Consider the following 22,338-nt stretch of genomic DNA (forward strand, 5'->3'; position numbering starts at 1 on the left):
AGTTTGTAGACACCATCAGCAGCACACATGAAGAAGAACTCATTGGGACTTCGTAACAATTCCAGTTTCATAGGGACACCATCCAACAGATAGCGTTCTTGAAGAAACAGGTCACAGTGTAGACGTCCTGTCAGTTCCACTTCTTTGGTGGGCACAATAAGATGACGTTGCGTTCTGACACCTGTATTTCTTGCATTCGCATCTGCATCAGCAGGTTGAAAAATTATTAAAAATGTTACTTGACCAGGGGCAAGTATGACCAACATTCTCACTTGCCCTATTTTAAAATGTACTAGCCCAAAATCAAGCTAATAAATTCAGTAAAATGTTCCTGCTGCAGAACTGAGAATACAATTCTGAAATTTGAACATCCACCTATAAACATTCTCTTACGATTGCAAGCGTGTATGTTTGGGTACTTGGAACAAATGGTGCACTTCATGACTTTCGCTGTGTCATCATACGCAACCAAAGGAAACTGGTCTTTCCACCCAGCGATGAATGTTCGTTTTCGTTTATATTCGTCATACTTCTTATTCTTTGCCGATATACAACTTTCGGAATTTCCCTCTGCCTTCCTTTTAAGTTCGTCCCCACCGCCAAAGAAACTTAAAATAGACTGCTGAGACATGATCGGCCATGTGCGGTACTGGCAATATAAATTGTTATTGCAGATACCCGTGTCTGGGTGCAAATGAGGCAAAGGGAGGCTACTCTGTCCTTTACTAGCTTACTCATTTGAAACAACTGACTTACAGTGATCCTTCGCTATTGCACTCTTCAATATAGTGCTAACACAGTTATTGTGTGCGGTAACACATGGTTCCCAAAACTTATATACACTTTTAGTAAACTAAAGTCACTGACACGATGTCATTTCCCCATCGCAAAAACATTACCACCTGCACGCAACACCGGAAATACCAATCAACAAATTCCGCAATTAAATCCTATTATTACTATCTGGTTATAAAAAAAACATGTTTGTACCTTGACATATGTTTGTAGCATATTTTATTAATTTTATTTAAAATTTCCTTCAATACAGTTTAGATCAATTTTGCCGAAATCGTGCGGAAAGGGGTCGATAGATCGCACAACTCGCCGTTATTTACAGCAACCACGGTCAGGTTATTGACGCCTCGAATGAACTTTAGTTGACAACGAAAAAAAACACATATTAAATGAATGCCATACTTTCACTCGTTAAAAGTCCCGTTTGTTGTAGTTCGACAAAATTATATTTCATCAAAGCTAGGCCTAACGAAGCATCTAAAGTCGGAAAATGTTTCAACCTCGCGTTACAATTTCCAAGAAATTCCATTTCCAAGAAACATGTGCCATATATGGAAGTGTTACTACGATTTAACAATGAAACAAGCCTGGTTCTCGTTGTTGACCTGGCTGACATCGAAATGTATTAATCCCATTGGTTGACTAGCGTAGCTGTATGCAAATTACATTGTCAGTCTGGGACACTAACAAAATATTAGCCAATCAAATACCATCACATGATTACATTCGCGTGAAACTTGACCCAGGTCATTTTGTGTGCTCCACTTGTCCACAGGCATGCTAGAAAATGTATATTACACGCCCGACATCTAAACCTTACTTGGCACGGGCGTCGGGCAATGGTATTTTTCAACCCCTGATCAGGATTGAAGGTGTCCATTTTACCAGCACTATCAGTGAACAATCAGGACATTGAATGTGAGATGTTTTGGCTCCTGTACCATAACTCAGAAGGGTTTCCAGGTAGGCTCTGTAAGGGTAAGTGCCCATGGAGGGCGTTATCTCCAACTGATTGTGTCCCACTTGCAGCCGCACTTCGCGAAACAGGGAATGCATCACGTTGTTGACTGTCGATACAGGGTTATCCCCCATCGTGGTATCCATGCCATCATCTTTCGTACACGTAGACATACTCTCAGGTAGCACTGTTTCAAATCAATGTAAGCATTCACAGGATTGGAAATGATAAACTGGAGTGGTCCTGCCACAGAGTGTGGTGCCAAGGGACTATAGCGAATCCACTGACCCTCTTGCACCGAGGTGGACACAGGGGGTACAGTAAAGAGATCCAACTGGGCCTTTGAACATTCGCAAGCATGTTGGCGCATCATGATGATGGATGTTCCTCCTTTTCTCTGCCTTGAAGGACATCTGGTCGGGTTGAAAGTCTGATGAGGACTGACCTTTAAACCAATTTTCTTTTCCTTTTACGCTGTTTCTGGTGGGTGATGGTGGTGGTTGGGACGACTTAGGTCTTTTAGGGGGTCTCGGCACCTCACGTTCCTCCAAGACATCCATCAGGGCTGCTGTGCCACGATGTTTTAGACTCTCTGACCATTTGCGTTTGCCTGAAACCACATCACTCACCAACCCAGGCGGGATCTTTTTACCCATCTTGAGCGCCGATGTTCCGGCAGATTTAAGGAAAGGCAATGCCATCTTCAAGATACCTCCGAGAACACTGCTACTTTGATGATATCATCCTTTGTATACTTTGATGCCACTCCCACGCTGGCCAAACTGTCCTCGATTCATCTGGTGTGCCAATGCGTGTCCCAACATGTTGCTTTCTGCGTTAGTAGCGGCGTCTGAAGTGAAGTGTCACGATGGCTTTCCCCATTTGAAATGGCACGGGTCGCCCCGTGTCGTCCATGATATAGAGTTTAATACCGTCAAAGGAACCATGACACAGCCCAAGGTAGTGAATGTGCTGAGGGCTTTTAATCACCACACTGTCTTGCATCATCTTCTTTGATACAGGCACGTAGATCAGCAAGGGAGCCATCGTATTGCCCACAATTTGATCTTCAACCAGGTTGGTGTAAATGTACACAGTATCAAATCCTGACAGACGATTTGCTTTTGTGTCACCTGTGATTTCCACATAGCCACTTGTCATTGGGCCAAGGCACTCAAGGGAACGGGCGCCTCTGTGTAGGTTTTATAGTCCTCCTCACCGCGGAGGGTAGTTGAACAAATCCGAGCATTCTTGAGAGTGGACTTGGCATGATCACTTCCGTGGAATAGAGTGGTCCACCAGTATTTCCCATGAGAGGATGATTGATTGCTACTTCTTGAGGGGCTTCGAATCGCACCTTTCCATCTTCAAGCATGTCAAATCGAAGACTATCTTGGGGATACTTGACATCAATGACAAACCGTCTCCCATCACTTTGGATGCTGTCTGAGGGCTGTTCTTTCAATATATGTTCCTGAATCAAACGGTTAAGGGTTTTCACCAAATCTTCAGATGAATAGACGCCTTTCTCGATAGGAATCTTCTTGCTTTCGTAATGGACGACACCATACTGTGGCTGTGGTAAAGCGCTCGCTGCGCTTTCATACACAAGGGTGTCTTTTTTCAGTTTGAGGTTCAGCGCAAACCAGTCAAAGGGTAGGCCGACGTTGTACCATGTCATCAGAAAGTGAACTTCGGTGACACCCACCTCCCACTGTTGATGGTCCAGATGCAGAGAATAAGGCAACTTGATTTCATATGCATTGACCGAGTTGTTTGGGTCCATGGAGGCATCACTGGGCAGAGTCATGTATAAGTCTTGTTTCAAAAAAAAAGGTGGCAGCCATGATGTAGTGAGCTAAGAAAGAAAACTCTGGGTGGATGAGGTATCAAGTTGAAGTCTTCTGGTGGACGGGGTCGTCGTGGGTATGCCTGGTGAGGTGGACAAGGTGGGTGGTGGAAGTATGTATTACAAACAACTGGAGAGCAGGGCTGTCCACAACTGTTTCTCTCCATGATCCAAGGCCAACTGTACCATGTTCATGATGATCACGCCATATATCACAATGATCTGAGCCAAAAACACGACTTCACTGCGGGGTAAAGTCATGCCAAAACAACACCAAGGTGAGTGTCGGCGCTGGTGATGACGTGGTGCAGCAGCAATTGTGGTTCATCGGTACCCACGGATGCTGAGAGGCTTCTCTGCAGAGGTGGTGACGGTGGTGGTGGTGATGGTTCTGTCATCGCGTGTGTCCACCCTCTGAATGAGTCTGAGAGACAGCATGCTCTTTATTTTATCTGTAAATAATCTGCAGGGATCCACAAATTAAAACTGGCAGGGTAGCCAGTCCATTTCACCAAGACCTCTTCTTGACCCTCTTTCGGTCATGGACAACTTTTCAGCACGCAATCCACGGCATACACATTGTCTGTTTTCAAGATGGGTTGTATTTCTTCAGGGTAAAAGGTTCCTTGGAGGACTTCACCATGATCATCTTTGATCCGATACAGAGGAGGTGTTCTCCCTGTCACTAACCGGTCCACCGTAAACAGTTCAGTGGTGAATTGGGGAGATAACCTTTCTCAAAGGTGCCAAAGGTTGTTGTTGTTTTTCCTCCATGTAGTCTAACACCCGAATTTCTGACAGGGGATCTCCTGGGAGGACGTCCACAGGTCGCTGGCCAATGGTCCGATGCACACGACGGTTGTATGACTTGATCAACTGGGGTAAGACTTTCAAATAGTGTCTGGTCCCATGCTGTGTAAAGTATCGCCACATTTTATTTTTCAGAGTCCTTTGAAACTGTTCCACCACATCTGCTTTCGTTTCAGGATTTTGACTGGTGTAGAAATGAATGCCATGCTTCGTCATGAGAGCCTGGAAAGGACGGTTGACTTTGTCTGTTTGCAATTGAGCAGGGAGTCGATCTTTCGATCTTTGGCTTGTTGCATCAGCAAGGTTTGAAAACCTTTGGTCAAAGCAGAACTGCTCTTGGCCTTCAGGGTTTGCACCCATGCTATCTTTGAAAACACATCGATCACGCACAGCAGATATTTGAATCCTTCCTTGTCGTCTTGAAAGGCAATCATGACACTCAAGTCTGCTTGCCACAGTTCATCGACCCCTCCCACACGATAGTGGTCTCTCGGAAAGGAGCGTCTGGCTGTTTTGTGCAAGGTGTAGGTACTTTTGGTTTGCAACAAACGCTTGATTTGACTTTGCTATGGCATGGTTTTCTTCTTGCTTTTAGTGGTTCTTGCATCTTGAGTGTGGATGAGTGCTGCTTTCCACAAAGGTCGCCAGCCTCCAAAACTTGCAGGATGTTTAGGATGAAAGTAGGTTTTTTTCCAACCAGGCCGTCCAAAGGGAAGTAGGAAATCCTTTGTTTTGTTTCCCTGCAGCAGCAGCAGAGGGAAGAATGCGCTGTCCCGTCTTGGTCTGTCACTTCATTTCTCTCAGACTGATGCCACTCGGTACATGAATGGCCTTTTTATAGAGATGGGCGAGATTTTTATTTATTTTCTTTCTTAGGTGGTGCTAAAGGGTATCCATGAACCTCGCCTGTTGATGAATCTGTCCTGTTTGGCATCAGATGGAGGTGGAGTCATCAACCATGGGTTTGGCATCTCATCTTTTCCTTCTTTCACTGGTGGATCCAGTTGCCACGAAGCTAGGGCAGAACCAATAAGAGGGATGAGTCCTCCTAATAATCCTCCTCCATGTTGAAGAAGTTTACGTTTCTTGCTAAGGGGAACTTGTTTTTTCATGAGCGTGTTCAAGACTTTACCGTGCCGTTGCAAGTTTTGACGTTGAGTCGTGGTCATGGGAATATTGCCAGCATACAAGTTCACCACACATTCACAAAGGGCACGGATGAGATCGGTAGGAGCATGTTAGAGAATGGCTTTGCGCATCGCTAGAGCAGCAGCACACAAAAGACACAGCGTGTTTCTGTTTCCTGAGGCACTGAGACATCTATCCTGCATGGAGGTGTTAGCCTGAATGAGGCATCTGATCTGCAGCTTCTCTCTTTTATCAGGCAGTGGCAGGAGGGAGTTGCAACTGTTGATTTGACTTCTTGGACGACTGTGCACCAATCGTCTGAGAGCATCAGCTTGATACGCTTTCATGACATTTTCATGAGCCTTTACTTTTGGCTTAGTAGACGCCGTTGTTGTTGTTGTTGTTGTAAGTCGGTGGCGCCTGGTGTTACCCTGTTTGAGGAGTGGTGCTTGAAGATAGTGTTGCCATTGCAACAGAATGCGCGTCAAGACCCTTGCAAGTGTTCCACTACCACTGCGTTGCATCAGGTAGCCAAGACGTTCATCCAGACGTGAATCAACAATTTTAGTCAGGGTATCATCGCAAACCACTGCAAAAGACGATTTCTTCCTTTGACGGCAAGGGTCGCATCCCTTGTCGGAAAAAAAGACGGTCTCTTGTCTTTTTTCTTCTTCTTTCGTGGGGACTCCTGCTGCTGCAGACGTTGAAAACGTTGAAGATCGAGTGGGGGCGAGGGTGCTGATGAGGAAGGGTGTTGTTGTTCCTGACGATGCTTGTTGAAGGGTACCATCGAAGAGTAAGATGGTCCTGTCGGGGACTTCTGCTGCTGCTGCTGCTGCAGAGGTTGAAAGCGTTGAAGATCATGTGGTGGCGAGGGTGCTGATGATGTTGAAGGACGTGGTGGTGGCTGCTGCTGACGATGCATGTTCACGGGTACCATTGAAGAGGGAGACGATCCTGGTGGTGAAGGAGTCTTGTGGAATGCAGAGGTCACAAGTCCCTGTAGCGATGAGGGGGAGACCATACTGTCATAGACATCATTCATCATCTCTTTGTCTTTGTTCTTTCCCTTCGTAGGATGAACCTGTTTCCGTCTTTGCCCCATGATGGATGTAGGTCAACTGAAGGAAGGTCTGGGAGTTCACCTGCTTTTATGAAAGTCTCCCCATCTCATAGGATTGGCACATACACGAGGGGAAATTCGGATCTCGAAAACAGGCGGGCGCGTATGCGATGATCTTGCAACGTGGTGGGCTTCAAGTCCAAGAAGAGGTAAGTGTAAGGCTCTCGGGTGGCGTCTTCATAGGCTTCACGCAGAAAAGGAACTTTGTCTGGAAACACCTGGCGAGCCAGACTGTCGATCTGCGATGCATCTCTCGGATTTTTAAACAGGACCATGGCACTCCTTGGTAGCCTTGACTAGTGATTCCCAGTTATTGTACTGAGAACAATCAGGAAGGTTCACAGCTGAGGTATTGCCACAGAAACTTTTCTTCAGTTCATCTGCTACCTCAGTAGCATCAGGTATATGACATTTGTCTTTGAGTGTCGGCTGTTTCTCAGAGGATTCTAAAAGGAAAAGAGGACCATACCTCCCATCGGGAGGCAACACAGAGTTCCTGCAAGGTTAAACCTCCTGTGACAACATGGGCTGGGTTATCCTTTGTGTTCACATAACGCCAGCTGTCTGCAGGAGTCAGGGATTGTATCTCAGAGACTCGAGTCCCAACAAACACCTTTTACCGACAGGACTCTAACTGAAGCCATGTCAAGACAGTTGTTGAGTCACTCCTCAATATGGTGTCTTGGATCGTCAAGCTCAATTCTTTATTGAGTATAGCAGCTAACTGTGCACCAGTAAAGGCAGCAGAGAGTTCTAGTCTGGGCATTGAGAGCAGCTTCTCAGGAGCCACTCTACTTCTCGCAGCCACAAAACTGACAGCTATGTCACCATTTCTCTCTGCACTTCTCAAACAGGCAACTGAACCATAGGCACACTCTGAAGCATCACAAAATATGTGCAGTTGTTTCTGTGATTGAGAAGGATCATGGTTTCTAGATGTGTAGCATCTTGGTAGACACGCTTGAGGGATATCACACCGTTCAGATTCCCACTTACACCAATGATCATCAAGTTTTCCAGTTTCTATCCCAGCGTCCCATTCATGTTTCAATCTCCTTAGGTCCTGCACCAAGATTCTGGCTCTTGACGTGAACAGTGTCAAGTAGCCGATAGGATCATACTATGTGGCAAGGATCTTATACACAACTTTCATTGTCAGTTTATCATACGTAACTGGTCGATACTGGTAGCTAAGTTCGTCAGTATTACATTTCCAGTGCAATACAAGAGCAGGTTCTTGCTTATCATCATGTCCAAGACTTGCCCACATCTCGAAGTTATCTGACTTGGCCTCTGCAGGCAAGTCTTCTAGTATCTCAGCTACATTGCAAGCCCACTGACAGATTTGACCATCAAAGCCACCTTCAGCAAGCACCTTTCTCAGATTTGTAACTTGTTTCTTTGCTTGGCCAGGATTCATAAGAGTATCCAGGTAGTTGTCTTCGTAGAAAGCCTCACCAACACACTTCATAACTCCACTATCGTCAATTGCCTCAGTAGGGCAGTGGTCACACAACATTGACTGCAAGTAGTCCCGAAGGTCAGTATCTGCCATTCTAGACATCTGGAATTTGAGGATGGGTTTGTCTTCAGGTAGGAATTGAATCTGGTGGAACCCTATATATCACCTGATTTTCCAACTGGGTATTGTCAGGATCCAAGGGTAGGACCCAGTAGAAAGTGGCTATTGAGATCTTGGCCCTTGTACTCGTAAGAGCAATTGAAGACAAAACGATGTTCCCCATTGTGTTCAACAAGGTGATGGGGGATAAACCATGATTCATCGGTTAACCTTGCCTGTTCGTCACTTATGATTAACACAAAACCTGCATCAACTAGTCTCTGAATTTGATTCATTGTGGATCTTTGCAAGCTCTTGGTGATTCTGATGGTGTTTCTCAGTTCGTCTCAGGTTCGACATCACAGCTTCCTTTCCTGCCTGTAACTTAATATGGTCTGATTTTCGCAGGAGTGGTGTTGCTTAGTGCTTACCATCGCTAACTTTCACTTTCACTGTTTTAGCTTCAAGTTTAGATATAGCCTCTTGATCCTGTTTGGAACAAGTTACTTTTCTCTCATTGAAAGGCAAAATGTCAACTTGCCATAGATTTTCAACATTGTTCATCACCTGATCTGGACTGGAAACTGCTGTGAAATGGCATTGCATGTCTTTCGGATTCATGAATAGCTGACTTGGTCCCTGGAGGGCCCAGTCCAGCATGGTATACATTGCCACTAGAGCTCGTTCCGGATCAAACACGATTGGCTGGGTTGGCAATATGAGAATGGCCTGATCAGAACCAATGAGGATAGTAGTGATAGCTTAGTCGCTCATCGGCAAAGGTGTATTTCTCAAATGAAGGTAGTGCCTCTTGAGGGCTTCCACTGGATGCAAGTACTCTGACAAGGATAGCTGATCTAAGGTGAAGGCATTGGAAATCGGGAATCTAACATCGGGTCTGTCTCTGGATGAGATCAGAAGGTTCACGCTGTGACCTTGGCAGTTGACAGGTCCTTCACGAATTGTCGTGAGCATGATATTATCTGGCATGGTGTGCAAATCTTGTCACCTGTGCTTTCATTCTCAACCAGTCGGAGAAGTGAACAAGGGTTTATGTCTGATCTTTATCAGTACTGAGGATGTTCTTGTTGATGCAGTACTCAATGAAACTATTGCCAGCTGAAGGTGGTAACTTTCCCAGAAGGCGATGAACATGAGAGCCACACCGGAGTTCATACCCATTTTCTCTTCAAGGGATTTCAGCATTCCCACTAGAGAATGAACAGACAAGGCAAAGTTCTCGAATGTGTCACTTTCCCCAAATCTGACTGGAGCCATTTCAGACTGTTCAAGCTGCCGGGGCCGTTGCCACTATTTTGTAACATTTGCAGTGTAGTCATTGGAAATAGGCTCACATTCTGGGGCATGAGGATTCAGTTTCTTTGGTGACTGTGTGATTCAGGTGGTTCATCATTCTCTGTCAGCATAGATTCAAGTAGCTTGGCTTCATGTAGTTCTCTTTCCAAATTCCGAATCTTCCTCACTCGTAATTCAGCATGCATTCTCTCTCGCCTTTGGGTTGCCTTTCGTTCAACCATCTGCGCCCGAAAAAGGTGCTCTGTATATTTCTTCATCGGCTTATGTTGGGCTTCAATCACCTCATCTTCTAGTACGCTTAAGTGAGTGAGTGAGTGAGTGAGTTAATATTTAAAGTCACATCGGCAATATTTCAGCCATATAGTGACTATAACAAATTAGACAATACATCAATTTAGAATAGAAACCTGTCGACAAAGGACAGTAAAAGTACTAGATTATCACAGATGTAGATTTAAAACTAGTAAATGATCATAAAACTTCACAATTCATATAATACAATACATTACAATACAACGTAAAAGTGGGCTATGGATCACCAGCAACCAAAAGGTAGGTCACCATACCGGGGACCATGGGGACTTACAGTACCTTTGCTACCTGCAAGGACCCCGGCAGGATTTACACCATCCCTTCAGTTACTGGTGATTATGGACAAGTTGAGCCAAACTTAAAACTAACAAATATTCTACGATTAAAAACCTGGTATATATAAATTACTTTGAATGAAGAGGGTTTACGCACCCTCTCAGGGGGACAATAATTTTACGCTACGTCAACCCCCATCAAGGGTACAACCACTAACAATCTCAGTTAAGAACTATATACTACCAATTTATAAAATATATAACTGTAGACATCAAAATTTATTAATCAATTCAATTTCCTTTAAAAATCCAAGAATTAAATGAGAGCTTAGGTTAAAAAGATCCTTGAGTGATGAAACTTTGAAATAGTTATCCCTTGTGATGGAAAAATCAACACAGTCAAGCAGGACATGCTTGACTGTGATCCTTTCATCACAAGGGATGCAGAATGGAGGATCTTCACCTTTTAAAATATACTCCTGAGTGTAACGTGAGTGACCAATACGACATCGTCTTAAAATGACCTCTTCAAATCTGGACTGACAGCCCAAGTAGGTGTAACCAATATTAGGTTTAATTTCATGTAATTTATTGATACCTACTTGGGCGTCCCACTTCTGCTGCATTAAATCTCGGATGTAAGATCTAATCATGGGTTTGAAATCAGTGTACGGGATCAGAAGTGGTGTCACAGATTTGTTGAGTGCTGCTTTTGCAGCATTATCGGCCATGGTGTTACCAACAATTCCGACATGGCTGGGTAACCAACAAAAAACGATGTCGTATTGGCCAGTAGCTAGAGAATTATACAATTCAATAATTTCGAGTAAAAGTGGATGTTGATGTGACATATTATGAATAGCCTGCAGGCACGAAAGAGAATCAGAAAATATAATAAACCTCTGATATTTTGACTGTGTACTAATATATTTGAGAGCTACTAGAATGGCATTGGCTTCTGCTGTGAAAATAGAACAGTTATCAGGTAATCTGGATGAGATAGTCTTGGATCCAATGACAGTGGCACTGGCAACGGTGTCACCATCCTTGGATCCATCTGTAAAGATTGATTTGTAAGTATCATATGAATTTCTTAATTCATTATATTGTTGTTGATAAACCAGCAGGTTTGTTTCAGATTTCTTTTGTTTAGTTAAGGTTAGGTCCACCACTGGTTTCACTAACTGCCATGGCGGAGAAGACAAAAGCTGAGTAGGGGCTATAGTGTCAAGATTTATTTTAGCAGCAGAAATATGGTATTGTATTCTTATTCCAAGTGGTGGAATAAGAGATGATTTTTTGTTATAGAGATTTTCGTAAAGGGGATTAAAAACACAGTCATATGCTGGATTCGAGTGATTAGAATATAATTTAGAGACATATTGTAAAGACAATTTTATGCGACGGTGTTTTAGGGATGGCTCATCAGCCTCCACATACAGACTATTAATGGGTGAAGTCCTGAAGGCACCAAGGCAAAGCCTCAGACCTTGATGATGAATTGTATCCAATAATTTTAAATTACTTTTACAGGCTCCACCATAAATGATGGAGCCATAATCCAGTTTAGATCGGATAAGTGCTCTGTAAAGTTGGAGGAGGGTTTTCTGATCCCCTCCCCACTTGGAATTTGAAACAACTTTCAGCAAGTCAAGTGCTTTCAGACATTTATTTTTCAAATACTTTATATGCGGTAAGAAGGTCAAATGGTGATCGAAAATGATGCCCAAAAACTTGGCCTCCTTTACAACTTTAATAGGATTGCCAGCTAAAACTAGTTCTGGGTCTTTATGAGGTTTGTATTTTCTGCAAAAGTGGATGCAGTTTGTTTTAGATTTTGAAAATTTAAAACCATTTTCTAATGCCCATTTATGAATTTTATTTAGACACAATTGCAGTTGCCTTTCGACAGTATTCATATTTTTACCACAGCATGAAATATTAAAATCATCAACAAACAGTGATCCATCAATTGAATTGCTTAAAACTTTTGAAAGGCTATTAATTTTAATACTAAATAAAGTGACAGACAAAATACTGCCTTGTGGGACACCCTGATCCTGATGATAATGATCAGACAGGGTAGAACCCACGCGGACTTGAAAATGCCTGTCGGTTAAAAACTCAGATATGAATTGCGGCAAACGGCCACGTAATCCAAAATCGTGTAAATCTTTTAAAATACCATGTTTCCATGCAGTGTCATATGCTTTTTCTAAGTCGAAAAAGATAGACACTGCATGTTGTTTATTTATTATTGCATTTTTAACAAATGATTCTAACCGTACTAAATGGTCAACGGTACTGCGATTCTTTCGAAAGCCACACTGAATATTTGTAATTAAATTATTTGATTCCAAGTACCATGTTAATCTATTGTTGACCATGCGTTCCATGGTTTTGCAAACGCAACTGGTCAATGAAATTGGTCTATAATTTGAGGGATCACTGTGATCCCGTCCAGGTTTCGGTATGGGTATAACTATGGCATCACGCCAGGAAGAAGGAAACTTACCTGATGTCCATATATCATCAAAAATCAACAAAAGGGTTTCTAAACACGGTTCTGGTAAGTGCTTCAGGAGTTGATAGTGTACATTATCAGCTCCTGTAGCAGTATCATGTGCTTGTCCAAGAGCAGTATGAAGTTCATGGATCGAAAATATTACATTATAATCTTCCCCATTATCGGATTTAAAATTTATAGTTTTCTTTTCCTGCTGTTTTTGAAATTTTTGGAATTGAGGGACATAATTTGAGGAAGAAGAATGTTTCGCTAACGTTTCACCGAGTTTATTTGCAATATCCGATTTATTTGTTATAAGGTCATCCCCAGACTTAAGATGGTGGGTACTACTTTTAGAACCCTTACCTTTAATTTTCTGTATCATGTTCCATACCTTGGACATGGGCGTTCGTGAGTTTATTTTGGAAACATAATGTTGCCAAGATTGCCGTTTATTTTGTTTAAACGTACGCCTGGCTTTAGCATTTAAGATTTTATATTTATTCAAATTATGAACCATTGGATGACGACGGAAATAGTGTTCAGCCTTTTTCCGTGCCTTCCTAGCTTGTTTGCAGTCATTGTTGAACCATGGTTTACGGATGTGTGGATTTGTAGAGGACTTAGGAATACATTCATCAGCGATTTTGTTTAATTCATCAGAAAATAATTGCACAGGATCAGTCACGTCAATAAATAGGTCAGGCTTCAATTTTTTGGATGCGAGCATTTCAAATAAAGGCCAGTTGGCCTTAGTGAAGTTCCATCTTGTTGAAGGTGGAACATCTGAAGGTAAGACAGGTTTTAAAATGGTAGGGAAATGATCACTGCCACAGAGGTCTTCGTGGACGGACCATTCAAATTCGTTTAATAAATCAGAGTGAGTGAGTGATAAATCAAGAGCAGAGTAGGTACCTGTACCGGGATGTAGATATGTGTTTGAACCATCATTATGTATACACAAGTCGTTGTTTGAAATGAAATCTTCCAAAAGTTTACCCTTGTTATTTGTCTGAACACTACCCCAGAGTGGATTGTGCCCATTTAAATCACCCATAATAATACAGGGCTTGGGTAGTTGATCATAAAGAGCCTGAAGTTCAGACTGTCGAAGGGAAGAAGATGGTGGAATATAGAGCGAACACAAAGTAAAAACTATGTGTAAGGTTACACGGACGGCAACAGCTTGAAGAGGAGTAGCAAGTTGAACAGGGCTATGGATAACGCCGTTTTGCATGAATATTGAAGAACCTCCAGTGGCTTTTGCCCCTGGAGGTGAAAAGACATTGTAGGAGGTATAACCTCTTATATCGAAGTGATCAGTGTCTTTGTAATATGTTTCTTGAAGACACATCGCCGATGGTTTGAAATCCTGAATTAAAAGTTGTAAATCATTATAATTATTCTTAAGTCCTCTACAGTTCCATTGTATTAAATGTGATGATTGATTCACGGTGGCTCAATGGGAGATCTCTCACGTGAACGTGAGGAAGAGGAACACCTTTCGCTACTGTCTGACGATGGAGTCACCTCCATGTCTAAAGCACTAAAGGAGTTGTGAGTAGTTACTTCCGAAGAAGAGGGGGTACTGGGTGATTGATTTCTATTTAACTTTTATCTTTGTTTTTTAGATGATTTTCGTTCCAGAGAAGATGGTTCTTCAGGAGATGTTTCAGGCAATGCTGCAGTAGAAGTTTCAGTAGCAGCTTCAGGAGATGCTTCAGACGAAGTCTGAGTTTCAGCCTGAACACCATACGATAGTGATGTGGATTTACGTTCAGTGATAGCAGTGACGGAAGTACTTGGAACAGGTCGATTTGAATTGACCCATGTCAAATCAGTCTGACACAGTACAGATGAGAATTGTTTAGCAGATTTGGTCACGGCAGCAGAATAATTCAGAGTTGAAGGAGCTGTTGATTGACTGGCAACAAGCTCCCTAGCCTCTGCAAAAGAGATGTTTTTTTCACATTTCAGTTTTAGTATTTGGGTTTCTGTTTGATATACAGGGCAGTATTTAGAAGAGGCCATGTGTTGGCCTTCACAGTTTGAACACTGTAGATCCTTAGTACAATCCATACTCTCATGGTTGCCACCACAACGATGACAAACCATGGGGCGTCTACATGTTTTCGAACCGTGACCAAACTTTTGACACTTGTAGCATCGGAGTGGATTGGGGACATACACATCCACTCCGATGTTGACATAACCTGCTTTTATTGATTGTGGAACCGATGGACGGGCAAAGGTGAACAAATAGGTGTTTGTTTGAATGATATTTGACTTGTCATCCTTACGGGTAAAACGTTTGACAGATAGTACTCCTTGATGTTTGAGTTCCGAAACAATCTCATCTTCTGACATGTCTGAAAGTGAACGTGTCCTGTCGCGAACAATGCCACGACAAGAGTTCAATGTTCTATGCTTAGAAACAGCAACCTCAACATTAGCAAAGTGTGTGATTGATAATAAATTTAGAGATTGCTGTTTCCTCAAGCATTCAACCAGAAGAGATCCAGTACGCAGTCGTGTGACATTTTTGACTTCTCCACAACATCCATGAATTGCTTTGGATACAGCAAAGGGATTTAGTTTTAGTGGTTCATGATCTGTGGCTTCGATCACAAGGAATCGAGCCCAGGAATCAGGAAGAGTATCAGCTTCATCAGAAGAACTAGAGTCCAAATGACGTCTTTTTGAACCAGAGTGTGAGTTAGCCATGATTATGTTGAAGTGATTCAGCAACCCTGCTCCCCACCCACCACGGAGTATCATAATAGACAGTGTTGCAAAGCACCGGATCTCCAAGATGCATACACCAGGGCTACAGGGTTGTTATACTCCAGAAAATATGACACAAACAGCAATATCTGTATACCAAAATAAATGCCAGGCTGGTTCTGCCCATGACAAGAAATTGGATACATACTGAGTTTGGAGGTCAACATTACCAGATTGGCCCATGAGCCACCGCCTTCAGGCATGGGACTCTAGGCAAATTTGTACATATAATTTTCAAGGAGAACATTCATTTACAGTATTCAAAAATACAGAACATAATTAACATGAATGTGTACCATACACAGGGCATGGCATGACCAGCCGATTGATAGAACCGGGCCCATTCTACCACCCGTCTAGGTGAAGTTAGGGTCAAAGTGGTGTGTTGGGCAAAGGAACACTGTTCCTGGAACCAGTGCCCTCAACCACCAGAATCCCTTCCTCCACCGACACAGGGGCGCAACCCACGGCAAACAGGTTGCCCAATTTCGTCGCCTTGTACGACCAGCAATGGGGTGCTGTGGACAAATTCTACCCCGAGTCCACACGGGGGAAGAGCTATTAGCGCTACCCAGCACTCACCACGAGGAGGTTGCTCTTCACGAGTGCCTAGTACGCTTAAGACTTCATCTGCCTCCTGTTCCTCATGGCACCTATGGCAAAGTTCATTAAGTTTGGCTTGCTCCTTCATACAGGCATGTTTGGCAGCCTGATGATCCGACAGCTTACTGGCAGCTGATATGTGACTACGAACCAAATGGCAGCTTTTATGACTGAGACATGACTGATTGGAATCTTCATCAGAACGTCTGCTGTGTTCACCTGAGTGTTCACCTGGTCGTCTGTTTTCTGATATAGATGTGTGACTTTATGAGAATGCAATAAATGTCTCTTAGATTTTCTATCCAAATTATGTGCATCAGAATAACATGACACTGAGCGATTGGAATCAGAATTGTTCGTTTAACCTATCTTACTCAAATGTCTAGGGCTCTGAACGGAATTTGTTTCGTCCATATCAACTTGTGCCGTCTTGATGAAATCGGACTCTGGATGTATTCATTTGATACCTTCTAAACAAGCCTAGGATTCTTCAAAGTAGGATTAAAGACAGTATTTGGTTAATTTAAGAACTTCCATAACGCTACCATTGCTTGGCAACTCCCACGCTGCCAAAAGCAGCTCCACGCTGCTGGCCTAAGTCAGACTACCGCTGCCCGGCCCCAGGTAGCCGGCCAAAGCAGATCCCACTGCCGAGCCCCATTAGCAAAACCATTGTACGGCTCCCGCCGCGGACCCAACTGTCAGCTACCGCTTGACAAGACGACTTCCGCCGCCGGGCCCATATACGTGGCAATTGTTTGCCCCAACGTATGTTATTTTACGATTCCCCGGCTGAAAAGTCGGGAAAGACAAGGTTCCCACTGAGAAGCAGGTAACCCCGGAAAGGTTCCCGCTGAAAAGCAGGTAGCCTTTAGCACGAGTATTAATTTGGAAGCAAGGTAATTTGTTACTAGCAGTGTAGCCCACAAGAACCCCGCAACAAACCACCAGAGTGCTACCCCACACCCAAGGCCACGCGATACGCGGAGATAGCATTGTTGCCCGGCTTGCCTATGTACTGAAAGGAAACACTAACCTGTGGAGATAATATCCTTACTTGCGCAAAACAAGCGCCAGGGCATGCAACAAATTGTCCGTAAACACACACAGTCCTTTGTCATTGAGGTGGACGCCCTCCCAGGCGTACCATGTCTTGTCTGATGGCAGGATCTTGGGATGTGGCACCATTGTACCGCCGAGCTCTTTGACTCGGTTGGCCAGTCGGCGGTTGATATTCTTCCGCATCCCCTCGATCTTTAGTGGGTCCATGGCATCGTACCAGTAGCCTGGGCAGCATTGAGGATACGATGATCTTGGTGTCAGGAAGCTGGAGTTGTATCCGAAGGATTGATGCCACCATGTCAAGGTAGAGTTGGCTGCCCTTGACCGAGCACAGGTCGTTGGAGCCCAGGTGAATGATGAGGGCTCTGGGGCTGCGCCGTGTCGCCTTGACCTGTGCATCTAGAATGGTGTCCAGCTCCTTCCACCTCATCCCCCCTCGTGCCAGCCATAGCATCCTCGGTTGGTTCGGACTGTTGCCCTTCAGGAGCAAGTGCTGCCGTGCCCTGGCCATGTAGCTAGATCCCACCATCCAAACTGTAAACAATAAGAAGTGTAGTAAGTACCATGAAAGACTATCTGAATTAATTGTGCAACATTGAATTTGTTGGTAAGCGTATGTAAGCATTGTAGCAATCTGATTTCCACCTGCCGTATTGTTGTATGAGGTGTTCGGGCACCCCGTTCATGGCTGCTGATGTGGCTGCCCCAATGCGGAAGGAGTGCGAAGAATAGCAGGCCGTGTTTATGTTGCTGTGTGCTAAGGCCTTTTTTAGGAGTGCCTGGAATTGGTACCTTGTAACGGGGGAATGGTCAAAGTGAACGAATGCATGTTGTGGGCCGGAGGGGCGCGCCTCCAGGTAGTGCTTGATGGCAACTACCGGACATAGCGGATTACCTGGTATAGATGACATTGTAACTGTTGTCCCCATCCTGTACTGATCAGACTTTGAGTGTGGTAAATGGATTGAAAGCTGCTGGGGGTTGCCCGAGAAGCTTAAATTCTGGATGGCGCAACCTGTTTTTGAGGGTCCAGTTTGGACCAGTTCGCTAACCCTAAAGAAACCGAAGAAGGCTGTGCAGTAGACTGCCTTGAACAGCCTGGCTTCATATGCTGATGAGCATACATAGGGCAGATTGTTGGTTAGTACCTGCAGTGATCGGTTTTCTGGTGTCTGGTCGGCCCGCTGATTTGTGTAAGCCTGTTAAAATCTTGCCTACCAGGAAATGGTTTGTACAGTCGGTGAGCCCGTGGAATTTGTGGTGTGAAGACAGTGCTGTAATGTAAGTCTTGACTGTGTTAGGGGAGTGGTGAGTGACCGACAGATAAGCAATAAAGTTTATGACCTGATCCAGCGGGACTGGCCACACCTCTTGTAGCTGGTGTGCGGACCGGAACTGGTGCAAGGCATTGATGCCTGTTTGGTAAGTGGCCCATGTAGACAGAGATTGTTGTAGGAGTCTGCCGGCTTCCTGCCTCAGATCAGCCATATGTTGCATGGGATAGGTGTGGGGTTCTGGTCCGCGGCTGGTGCTGCCTCTCGGAAGCGTTTGAGCGGAAACCTCGAGAGAGCATCGGCAATATTGTTAGCAGTGGAACATACATACTTTGCCTTAAACATAATATTATATCGGAGGCACTGCAGGATTAGGCGATGGAGTAGGCTCATCACTCTGGGGGCCTTGGTTGACTGCTTGTTGATTATTGTTACGACGGCTTGGTTGTCGCAGTAAAAGAGGACGTTTTTGTTTGCGAGTTGCTTGCCCCAGATTTGGATGGCCAGTGTGATGGGGAACAGCTCCAGGAGCGTCAAGTCCCGTGTAGTTCCATCCGTCACCCACTGGGGTGGCCATGCGCCGTTAAACCATTGGCCCTGCATGTAGGCCCCAAAGCCGGTGCCACCCGCTGCGTCTGAAAACAGCTGGAGGAAATCGCTGTCCACCCATAGTTGGTCCTGAAACACTGAAATGCCGTTACAACTCGTAAGAAATGTTAACCACATTTGTAGGTCTTCCTTGACCCAGCTGGTAATCCTAATGTGGTGAAATGGTTGCTTACCTTTGCTAAGCAGATCGATTAGCCTGCGGCTGAATGCCCTTGCCATTGGTATAGCCCTGCACATAAAGTTAAGCTTGCCTATGAGGGACTGAAGGGCCCTTTTTGTGACCTTGATGTTACCTGTTGACAGGATGTCTTGGATTTCCCTTGTTGCCTCCTTGATCTTGGACTCTGGCATTCTGATCTGCATTGCAATGGTGTCGATTTCCAGTCGATGGGTGGACTGGTATAATTCTAAAGGCCGACTGAATGTCGGATTTTGCTAGTAGTGCTCCCTTTCCCAGTTGTTGAACCATATGGGTAGCTTCATCAAATCTGGCGTACACAGCGGAGTAGGCCTCTGTGTCTATGAAGTTATTTATAGATTTACCCCTGGGATAGGATAGATGGTGAATTAGACGGAATTCCTCCGCATGCTTACCCAGGTGCTGACCATATCCTGGCTGCTTCTTGGGCACCAGGCCTATTGGGGATACTTGGAGGTTGTCAAGGGGGTGTCCTTGAAGGGGCCCGCCATCCTGCCAAGGTTGACTTCCTTTTGTAGTTTTTGTTTCACGTAGCCTGACGTGTCTTGGTGCGTGGCTGATCGCAAGTTTCGTGCCAGGCGACCCGTGCGGCTTCCCTGGAACTCGAGCTTAAAGCCTAAGCTAAAACCTATCCATAAATAATTTGCATCTCTGTAATTGACCCTAGCATATTGGCGTAACAAGGGTGCCATTTCATTGAGATCCACGGGGGAAGGGGCCATTGAATTTACCTGCCTTGACGGCTGGTTTTCTGTTAGGGGAAGGGTGATTGGGCTTGTATGGGGTCGGTTGGACCCCATTCCCTCGAAAGCAGGTCCTAGAGCTATGGGAATATTTGCCACACTTACTGCATTTGTGAGTGTACTTACAGTTGACCCTGCTACAGCCAAATTTATTTAAATCCCAGCATACCTGACTGGTGATGTCCCCCTGTACGTGTGTCATTGCGCCCCGTCCGCCTGATTCTGGTTGTCGTACCAGCTGTGTGACCATGTACTTCAGCCACAACTCCCCGTCGATGCTGTCCCAGCGTCGTGAGGGGTGCCTTGACATTCTGTGTTGGAATTGTTGGTCGTAGGTTGACCAGGCATCCTCCCCCGAATCGAAGTGCCGCCGTTCTTATGGTTTCCATGTAGGACAGCAACCCCTGGGTTGTGCGGACCTCGGAGTGCCTACTAACATATATACACATGAAAATGTTGAAAGCTGAAGTCCAGCTTGCCAGGGACAGGCGCTTTGGTTGCTGCTTTATTGGTTTAAAAAATACCTTACCTGAGGAGTCGTACGCCATGGTAATCGTACCGTCCTCGTGACTTCCCTCGGTGTTTGGTAGTATTGTGCCGAGGTCGACATACTCGCCACGCCAGATTTTTTCCCTCACCTGTTGTTTGACGTGCGCGTCTATTCCATCCGCACGGAAGGATAGGGAATCCCCGTATCCTGCGATGTGATTGGCTGGCCAAGCCGCTTCACCGTCGGCCTCATTGTGAGCATTGGGGATTCTCCCTATGTTGGGCGAAAAGGCGGGAGAACTAAAACCAAGCCTTACCTGTTGGTTTGCGCTAACCGTGCCGGGCGCTGAATGTTCCAGTAACTGGAGTATTTTTTCCAGTTGCTCGTTTACCTGGGTAGCCGAGTTGGCAGCCTGCGCGGCATTTACAAGCTGCGCCGATTGCACGTTAATTCTGTTGCCACCTTCGATATTTCCGTAATTGGCAGACTCACCATCAGCTGTTGCCTCCTGTACAATGCGTACTCCCGGGGTTTGTCTTCTGGTTGTCCTGGCCTGCTTGGCTCCCCTCACAAGCTTGTGGTTGACGGCTGTTCTTCTCTTGGGAGGCATCACGAAAGGTCGAGGTGGTGAGTTGGTATTCCACAAGCGTAGAATTGTCCCGAGGATGAAGTTCGGGAGTAGAACGGAATAAATGCGATACGGCGAGTGCTGAAATAGATGGTATTCAAAGCGTAATCGGCGAAACGGTCGCGATTGTGTAAATGCGATACGGCGAGTGTTGGAATAGATGGTATTGAAAGAGTATTCGGCGAAGCGGTCGCGACTGGGTACAAAGGAAATGTACAAAGCGATTAGATACAGTGACACACGTGTGTACTTGGAGAAGGGCTGTTCGCGAATGACAGACTAACAAAGGGCGGGATGATGCTTGTGCGGGATTATTCCCCGGGCACGGTGCCGAGTGGTGGCCCGGGGGTGATTGAGTTACGAGGGGTGATTGGGTTACAGACGTAATTAGCCCATGGTTTGGATACGGGCGATAAAGTCATTTAGTAGTTAGTACTAAATGTAAATATTATACATTAAAAAATCCAACCTATAGAACAAATTATTAGTTTATATCTTCAGTTTTACTTACTGCATATGGAGAGGTAACACCAGGTTGACGTGGTCCCTGACGGTGGCTGAGGCAGTGGCTGGGATCTGAGGCTAGTGTTAACTGACGCTGGTGACGACAGAGTCTGGTTGCAACCAAGGCTGGTGGCAACAGAGACAGGATAGCAACCAAAGCTGGTGGCAACTGAGGCAGGCGACCACTGAGGCTGGCGACAACTAAGGCAAGTGACAACTGAGGCTGGCGACAACTGAGGCTGGCAACAACTGAGGCTGGTGGCAACATGAGAGCTGTTCAAGTGAGATATTGAGTAGAAACTATACATATTATACATAAAAAATTATTCCTACAGTGTCGATGAGGTAACACCAGTTCTCTTTCTCTGCTGGACTGTTGACTATGAGACCAATGGCCTGTTGACTGTGAGACCATTGGCTTGTTGACTGTGAGACCAATGGCCTGTTGACTGAGACCAATGGCCTGTTGTTTGTGTGGTGACTGGCTACTGAGACTTGTGCCGTCTTGATGAAATCGGACTACTTTGATAACCAAGTCTGACATGTTTAGGCTGTTGTTCTTGGTTACTTGTGTTTGGAGAACGTCTTTTGTCAGGAATTGATTGAATGATTTTGCTTCCCTGCTTTATTTCCGTCACCGCTGGGCAAAGTCCAGCAGTCGTCATTCAGTGTCATTGCATTATGTGTTAGAGAATGAGTGACCCAACTATTTCATTCTCTACTGATCTAATGGCACACTCTCCGGGGTAGAATAGGTCTTCAGCAACCCATGTTTGCCGTGAAAGGTGACTATGCCTGTTGTAAGAGC

General features: G+C 44.9%; 1 protein-coding gene across 1 annotated transcript; it reads right to left on the reverse strand.

Moving 5' to 3' along the window:
- Positions 1 to 20,277: 20,277 nt before the first annotated feature.
- On the reverse strand, positions 20,278 to 21,008 carry LOC139459101 (uncharacterized). Its single transcript, XM_071240546.1, has 2 exons — positions 20,438 to 21,008; positions 20,278 to 20,340 (listed from the first exon to the last, which is right to left on the reverse strand). The coding sequence occupies exons 1-2, from the start codon at positions 21,006 to 21,008 to the stop codon at positions 20,285 to 20,287; spliced, it is 627 nt and encodes a 208-aa protein (XP_071096647.1). The 3' UTR covers positions 20,278 to 20,284.
- Positions 21,009 to 22,338: the final 1,330 nt, after the last annotated feature.

Source organism: Haliotis cracherodii, unplaced genomic scaffold (genome assembly GCF_022045235.1).
Source record: "Haliotis cracherodii isolate W230 unplaced genomic scaffold, xgHalCrac1.p SCAF_13, whole genome shotgun sequence".
NCBI lineage: Eukaryota > Metazoa > Mollusca > Gastropoda > Lepetellida > Haliotidae > Haliotis > Haliotis cracherodii.